Source organism: Rhineura floridana, chromosome 21, assembly GCF_030035675.1.
Source record: "Rhineura floridana isolate rRhiFlo1 chromosome 21, rRhiFlo1.hap2, whole genome shotgun sequence".
NCBI lineage: Eukaryota > Metazoa > Chordata > Lepidosauria > Squamata > Rhineuridae > Rhineura > Rhineura floridana.
This window is the reverse complement of record NC_084500.1, coordinates 19,910,020-19,918,213: the sequence shown is the minus strand read 5'-3', so window position 1 is coordinate 19,918,213 and position 8,194 is coordinate 19,910,020. Positions and strand designations below refer to the sequence as shown.

Below are 8,194 nucleotides of genomic sequence, written 5' to 3'. Positions count from 1 at the left end.
ATTCCAGCCCTAGCTGTGTGGCTTCAGGCACTTGGATCTTTCCTGAACTGCCAGTGCTTGCTACTTATCTGTACTTGGGGCAGGGGAAAAAGGGAGGGCGAGTGGAAAAGAAACCAACCCCCAGGCAGAGATGTACTGCCAAGGCTGCTATTTAGGGGGCCCCACGGCACACGGAGAGCAGCAGACAGCCACGTCCACCACTGTAAAAGTGTTAAGAGAACACCAAGCTCTTTGCACGCCCCTGAACGAAGAGTCTCTTATCAGCAGCCCCTAGTTTTATTGCCACATGTCCCCGTACATCCATGTGTCCACGTGTGCACACACAAACATTGAAGAGGTCTAGGAGCATTTGGCAGCAGTCTGAACCTGGGGAAAATCAGGCTGCCCACTCCCAGCAAGAAGAGGCAAGCAAAGCTGAGTCGTGGGCAGGCGCCCCTTCCCCTGGCATGGGGAGAGGTAATTGGCATCAGAGATAGGACATCCCCCTCTGGGCACCCCCCCCACTCCTGAAGCCATCAGTCATTATCTTCAGACAAGTTAACTGTCTCCGTCTCCTGGCAGCCCTCCCTTGCAAAAAGTCTGGCTACAGAGAGTTACAGCTTCCCTTTTGGGGGAAAAAATACACCCCACTGCTGGGATCCCTCCTGTGGGGCTGTGCACTGCACCCACTTTAGTTGGAGCCAGGGCTGGTGGGATAAGAAGGGGGGCTTTCTCTGTGGTCTCCCCAAAATGCCAAATTGAACGCCCCAGGAACCCCCCCCCAAAAAAATTTAATCTAGGGCTCACTAGGCTTCCTCCCCTTTCCTAGGGGTCAGATTTGAACACCCAATCATTACACACCCAATCCGGCAACCCAATGCTCATCTCAGAGGAAAGTTGGCTCCTAGCTTACATTAAAAGGCCACATAAGGAGAGTCAAGAGGAAAAGCTGACCCAGCAAAAATGACCTTTCCAAGGCATTCAATTCATGACAGAAGAACACACAGAAATCAGTTGCCGGTTCTGTAATGGCAGCAGCTCAGGTTCAGCCTGTCACTGTTCGGCCTCCGGCAGCGGATCAGGAGCGTCGGTGAAGTGGCTATAGTTGGGTTTTGAATCCTGGATTTCTATCCACCTGGGGAGGGAGGGAGGGAGGGAGGGAGGGAGGGAGGGAGGAAACAGGCAGCATTAAGGACCTCCAAGAAACGGACACAGTGGCAACAGCTACAGTGCAAGATGTGCAGCCACTGCAAAAAAGGCAAACTCCATGCTAGGGATCATTAGGAAAGGTTTTGAAAATAAAACTGCCGATATCATAATGCCGTTGCATAAATTATGGTGCGGTCGCATTTGGAATGCCGTGTACAGTTCTGGTTGCCTCACCTCAAAAAGGATGATGTAGAGTTGGAAAAGGTTCAGAAAAGGGCAGCCAAAATGATCAAGGGGATGGAGCGACTCCCCTATGAGGGAAGCTTGCAGCATTTGGGCCTTTTTAGTTTAGAGAGAAGGCGAGTCAGAGGCAACATGATAGAAGTGAATAAAATTATGCATGGCATGGAGAAAGCGGACACAGAAAAGTTTTTCTCCCTCTCTCATAACACTAGAACTGGTGGACATCCAAAGAAGCCAAACGTTGGGAGATTCAGGACAGACAAAAGAACGTCCTCCTTCATGCAGCGCATAGTTAAACTATGGAACTCGCTCCCACAAGAGGCAGCTCTGGCCACCAAGTTGGATGGCTTCAAAAGAGGATTAGGCAAATTCATGGCGGGGGAGGAAGCTATCAGTGGCTACCAGCCACAATGGCTGTGCTCTGCCTCCGTAGTCAGGGGCAGCATGAATGCCAACTGCTGGGGAGAGTTGCTTTTTCACTCAGGTCCTGCTTTTGGGCTTCCCATTATTGCACCTGGTTGGCCACTGTGAGAACTGCAGGCTGGACTAGTTGGGCCCCTTTAGTCTGATCTGGCTGCAGCCAGGCTCCTCTGAAGGGGCTCAGAGTGACTGTGTGATGCAGAAAGCCAGGACTGCCACAGCAGAGAGGCGGAATTACCCGAGGATGGTGGCTGGGAGGACGAGGAGGCTGGCTCCGAAGAGGAAGGGGAAGCCCTTCATGAAGTAGAGGCAGGCAGGGTAAAGGGAGCTGAAGACCCCCGTGGCCACCAGCGAGCACAGGCCTTCCACGCAGGCCACGGCAGCAAAGAGAGCACCTAGGGAGAAGAGGACAGGGCTAAGGCACGCGTGGGGCACCCCGGGGAAACAAGCCCCCTCCCCACCCTGCACTACAGAACAGGCAAGGCTTCCTCTTCTTTCAGTAACAGGAGTTGCATGTCGCCACTGAGATGCACAGAGGAGGAGGAGCTGGTTGGGAACTGAGCCTAAAGGGTGTGTGTGTGAGAGAGAGAGAGGGCACAACGAGGCACTCCCAGGCCTGTTGGAAAAACAACACCCATTGTCACAGGGCCACTTGTGCAACACCCCCCCCCCGCAGTTCTGGCCCCAAAACTCATATATGCGTTATGCCTCTCAAGCAAATGTGCATTGTTTATTCGGCCATTTGTTCCAGAGTGCACAATTACTTCTGTGTCTCGCTTGTGACGGGGAGAGGAAAGAATCATAGAATCATAAAATAGTAGAGTTGGAAGGGGCCTACAAGGCCATCAAGTCCAACCCCCTGCTCAATGCAGGAATCCAAATCAAAGCATTCCCGACAGATGCCTCTTGAATGCCTTCAGTGTCGGAGAATGATGAAGGGCACTGGCCTTCTGCTCTGAATCTTATTCAGCCACCTCAACAGGAACACTTCCAAGTGTCTCCCTGCAGTCTGTAAGGACTAGAAACTTCCTTTTTTTAAAACAAAAACACAAATTCTCAGGAGCCGAATCCCACAGTTCCAACCACAGCAAATGGTTGACTACTCGCCTATGGTAATTGGGACAAACGTTCAGCCTGCCCCCAATATGTTGTTACACAGCAAATGATCTTCTTGTGGGTCACTCTCCTTTCTTACCTTGCTCTGTCTCATCAACCAATCTGGACAACTTGGAGCGAATCACAGGAGTGGCCGTCATGGAGAGGAACAGGAGGCCATAACCTATCAGGCAAAGGAGGGGGGGGAAGAAAAGAAATTTGGTTAGTGCAGGATTAAGGAAGCCCCTCCCCCCAAGCCTGACATAGGGCAGGGGCTTGGGCACCATAGTGACCATCAACCTTGCCCCACACAGCCTTCTCTCAAAAAGAAGAGTAGGCTATTGCCAACACGAGACATACTCAGGCCCATTGAAATCACTAGACATGAGTAATGTAGCTCCATTCAATGGGTCTACTCTGAATAGAACTCAGTTGTCTACCAACTATTTATTGTTATATTTATATCCCACCTTTCCTCCCAAAAGAGCCCAGGGTGAGGCAAACCTGGGAGAAAGCAAGAGATCTCTTTAATGCAAAGCAAACACAGGCTTGTCAGTTTCAAGCTAGTAAAGCAAAGGGCACATGTTACTCAGTTTCATCTTAAAGCAAAGGCAAGGCTTGTCAGTTTCACCTTTTAAAAAAAGCCTTCCTTAAAAAGAGCTCCCTTCCTGGAGGACTGGTTAACTGAGGTATTACTGTAACCTTCTCCTCCTCCATCAGGATCAGGCCAAAAGGAGTCCATCTAGTCCAGCACCCTGTTCTCACAACAGCCAACCAGATACCCCAAAAGGAAGCCCACAAGCAGGACCCGAGTGCAATATCTCTGGCAACAGCCCTAAGCTAGGATCACCTGTAAACATTACTGGTGTTGTAGCAGCCAGCGCAATGGTCACCAGCCCCAAAATGTTGGAAAGCAGGCCCACTTCGGCCACCCAGCTGTCCTCCACGCACATCTGGAGCAGGCGCAGCCCTGCCAAGCTGCTGAGGTACGTCAAATAGTGGGCCGCCGAACCGTAGCCAATCAACCCCGAGTCCCAGCAGAGCGGGGAGCTGAGCTCGTACAGCACCAAGATGTCCCGGGCTCCAAAATGCACGGTGAGCACCAGGAAGAAAGTGAGGCAGTACAGGGTGAGTTTTTTCCAGGCCCAGTCCCGGGTGGCGGGCACGAAAAGGCGATACACGGTCGCATAATGGCAGAGGGTGAGGAGTCTCCCAGGCTGTCGCCTCACCACTGATTCCTGGAGGAAAAAGGCCACATAGATAGCGGCCCCGAGGCTCACGGCGAAGACCAGCCAGAAAGGAGCGATGTACCCTTGTGCCCGGCGCCACTGCCCGCCAAGGATGCTGGCCGCCATCCCCGCCAGGCCGAGGCAGGCCTCCAAGACAGCCACCCGGAAGGTGCGCCTGCGCCGGTCACTGACGTCGGCCACGTAGGCGAAGCAGCCGGCCAGGACCAGGTTGTAGTCCCCGGAGAGGCCGCTCAGGATGCGCCCCAGCAGGAGGTATGCCACAGGGAGCTGGAGGTACATGACCACCAGGTAGATGGCCGCCTGCAGCGCCATGCCCAGCGCCGGCAGGAGGAGGACGGCCCGGCGGCCCACACTGTCGCTCCAGGGCCCAAAGAGGGTCACGGAGAAGAGGCCCACACAGAAGCCAGCCAGGTTGAGGACGAGGTTCCAGTGGGCCACCAGAGTCTCCACCTCCTACGCAAGAGACAGAAAGACAGGGTGGGCGTGAGAGAGAGAGAGAGAGAGAGAGAGAGAGAGAGAGCGAGTGAGAGAAGGCTTCCTGCAGCGCTGGGGGGTAGTCTCCCCTCCCCCCCAAACATCTCTGACAAAGGCCTGTTCACACTGGTATGTGAATTTATTTATTCTTTCTCTGAATTTGGGATTTTAAAGACATAGAGGAGTCCACTGGATTGGCCAAAGGCCAACCCAGTCCAGAATCCTTTTTCAAATGGTGGCCTCCTGGTAGTAGAGGGGGGCATTTGGCTACTAGCCCCGATGGCTACTCTACCACGCCTCTGCATTCCAGCTGCTGGGAGACACAAGCAGGGAGAGTCGTTGCCTTGAACAACAGAGGCCATGGCACGCGAGCTGCATTTTGCGGTCTTTGGATTGGTGATTTTCTAGCTGGTTTCCCTTAGAACAATTTCTTTGAAAAAAATATGTTACCAATAAAAATAGAAATATCATTTTAAAAAGGGGAGGGGGAAAGGAGTATACATTTCCTCCTAGCACTAAGCGAGATGGCCTCTGGGCATGGACAGAGAGGAAAAGAGGTTTTGCAGATCAAGGAAGCATGGGTGAAAGAGCCATACTTGGTTCAACCCCGGGCAGCACCTCCAGGTAGGACTGGCAGAGAGACCCTACCTGAACCCTGGAGAGCTGCTGCCCGCCAGTGTAGACAATACTGAGCAAGCTGGACCAGTGTTCCTATTTAAACAGCCCTTAATTCACAACCATGAAGACTGGAATCAGTAAGCCCAGTGGAAGAGCCCCTGCTTGGCCGGCAGAAGGTCCCGGGTTCAACCCCTGAAAGCATCTCCGGGTAGGGCCCAGAAAGACCCCCATCAGAGACCCTAGACAGCTGCTGCCAGTCAGTGTAGACGACAATGGGTGAGATGGACCAATGATGTGACTCTGGACAAAGCAGCGTCCTCTGCCCTCCATCTCCCGCCCTGGGAAGTCTGCCTCCAAGTCCCAGAGGGCGGGGCGCGGCGACCCTTCCTGGCGCCCCGCTTGCGGGCTTCCCTCCGGGGCCAGCCGCAGCCTCGCGGGCACGCACCTGCTGCCCGGCGCCGGTCCCGTTGGCGCACTCGCCGCCCTCCAGGCGGACCCCGGCGCCGGTCCTGTCGGTGCCGTTCTGCGGGCCGAGGCGGTCCCAGAGGTACTGGGTGCAGAGCGGGCCCTGCAAGCCGAGCGCCAGCGTGGCCAGCAGCAGCACCGGCTCGACGGCCCGCAGGCGGGCGCAGCGAGGGGGCGCCGCCGGGTCGTCTCCGGCGGGCGGCTCGGGCGAGGCCCCCGCGGCGGGCACCTCGGCCATGACCACGGCCACGGGGCGGGGCGGCGTCCGGCTCCACCCGCCCCGACGCCACGGCGATGGGCGGGCCAGGGCTGAGAGCAGCGGGCGGGGCCAAGGAGGCGAAGGACGGCGCCGGGCGCCAGAGGAACCGGAGCCCGCGGAGGGGAAAGCGCCCAGGCACAGCAGGAGACGCCGCGCTCGCGAAGCTGGCCTGACGTCACGGCAAAACTCCGCGCCGGCTGTGCAGCGGCGTATTCCGGTGCGGCTTTTAAGTACAAATGGACCCCGCGAAGAAACGATGAAGAGATAAATACCCCTCAGATGGGAAGGGCTGCTGCTCCGTTGGGGCCTCCCCGGCCCCTACATTGCTGTATCCTCCGCTTAACCTACCTCAGAGGGTTGTTGTGAGGATGAAATGGGGAGGGGAGGACCATGTATACCACCTTGCTCTCCTTAGAGGAAAAGTGGGATATTCGAAATGTAAGAAATAAAAATAATAACAGAAATAGATATCCCCTTCTTTTCCCTTTAAGGCGCTCAGGGCGCCCCCCCCCAGGACCCCCTTCCCTTGGGCTGCGCAGTTACAGGAGTAGGCGGCGGCTGTGCTGGTGTATCACACCCTCCCCTCCAATAGCAAAATTGTGTGCCTAGCCGGGAGGGGAACCCAACTGCTAATAGCCAGCAGGTCCAGTGGGCAGGGAGGAGGATGGGAACTGCAGTCCAGACACGGGGGGGGGGGGGGAGGTCACACATTCCCCGTTCCTGGCATAGAGCAGGAGTTCCCAAACTGTGGCCTGCGGACCAGCACTGGCCGGTGGGCTTCATGCTGGTGGTCCCTAGTGTGTCTGTGGATTTGTGGTTGAAGAAGGGGGAGGGCACATCCTTCACACCGAATGTATCGATTTCGAATTCTGCTTTTCTGCTGCTGCTTTGAGTTCTGGCGCGTTGCCTGTTGTTGCATTACAATTTGAATTCTATGGAATTCAGACTGCCATCCAACAAAAGGAATGTGTAAGAAATAAAAGACACAAGGAAAATATAATTAAAAATCACACAGCGCCTAGCACAGTGCATTGCAGTTGCTGCAACCGGCGGAAAAATAGCCGAGTGGTCAGCCAAGACCTTCAGCAATGTTCAAGTCGTCCCTGGGGGGGGGACCTTTAGGGCCCACCGGAATAGAGGACTGCTTGGCTCATTGCTTTGGTAAGGGGGTGTTATACTTGGGCTAGCCTTTGGGTGAGGGGTGCTTGTCAGGGTAGCTGCCCCTCTCGTTTCAGCGCCTCTCATGTGGGCAGCATTATAATCTGCTTCTTTTTAAATTGTTTTATGTTGACACAATTCGCAAAGAAAATACATGCCCTGTAAATATACCACCCCAAAGAACATCCGTCCATAACAAGGCAAGCCATGGTAATCATACAGAGTCAGGCCACTGGTCCATCTAGCTCCATATTGCCTACACGGACTGGCAGCAGCTCTCCAGGGGTTCTTTCCCAGCCCTACCTGGAGATGCTGTTAGGGGGACTGAACCGGGGGTCTTCTGCGCAGGTTCCCTGCCACTGAGCGATAGCTCTCCATCCACCCCCCCGCCCCAACTACTTAAAAGCAGCTCCGAATCTCAGATTCACAACTCATCCGTGGGACATGGCAATTCAGCCGCGCCTCCCCGGGAGCGGTGTGTCCTGCTTGAAAAGCTGGTGTGACAAGCAAGCAAAGTGCGGCTGTGGACTCTGCCCTTGAAGAAGATGCGCAGAATTAGATGCACATTAGCTAACGCAGATGCACATTAGCAGATGTGCCTGGGGGGGCGGGGAGGCAGCCAATGGCCATGTCCTTCTTGTTCCTTGGGGCTGTAAACATAACCAAGGCTGGTTGCAGCCCCAGAGCTGAGGTGGAGGCAGCCACACCCCTGCCTTGGCCAACGAACTCGGCCTGGCATTTATGACCATAATTGCAGATTGCAAGGCATGACTATAATTGCTCCTCTCAGCGCTATTGAAAAGGCAGGAACAACAAGAGAGATTGAGAAATAGGTGGCTTGAGGATCCTTGAGGCTGTGTGTGTGTGCATGCAGGTGGCATGTGCACGCCTCTGATGAAGAGGATTCCATTCCACAAACGCTTGTGCTATGATGAATTAATGTTTCGGTTGGGTGTGTGGACTTTCCCCCTGCCCATCTCTGTCTGGCCGGACCAAATAAAGACCCCAGTGCCTCAAGGACCCCCTCTCCCCACACGCACTCTCCGTGGGCCCCACGCACGGGAGGTGACCCAAGAACAGGCCT

The 8,194-nt window shown here is 54.9% G+C and overlaps 1 protein-coding gene across 1 annotated transcript; it reads right to left on the bottom strand.

Annotated features, from left to right (window-relative positions):
• Nucleotides 1–257: 257 nt before the first annotated feature.
• SLC46A1 (solute carrier family 46 member 1) lies at nt 258–6,002 on the bottom strand. The gene is made up of 5 exons (XM_061605129.1): nt 5,674–6,002; nt 3,737–4,589; nt 2,987–3,070; nt 2,030–2,186; nt 258–1,114 (listed from the first exon to the last, which is right to left on the bottom strand). Exons 1-5 carry the CDS (start codon nt 5,929–5,931, stop codon nt 1,033–1,035), a joined length of 1,434 nt encoding a protein of 477 aa, XP_061461113.1. The 5' UTR covers nt 5,932–6,002; the 3' UTR covers nt 258–1,032.
• Between the last annotated feature and the right edge of the window lie 2,192 nt (nt 6,003–8,194).

What these genes read in the sequence shown, in the direction of transcription:
- SLC46A1 (XM_061605129.1), bottom strand. Translation starts at nt 5,931, where the DNA reads ATGGCCGAGGTGCCCGCCGCGGGGGCCTCGCCCGAGCCGCCCGCCGGA. An exon ending in GGACCGGCGCCGGGCAGCAG is followed by an intron (nt 4,590 to 5,673) that starts GTGCGTGCCCGC and finishes TCTCTTGCGTAG; the next exon opens with GAGGTGGAGACTCTGGTGGC. An exon ending in CTCCCAGCCACCATCCTCGG is followed by an intron (nt 1,115 to 2,029) that starts GTAATTCCGCCT and finishes CTCCCTCCCCAG; the next exon opens with GTGGATAGAAATCCAGGATT.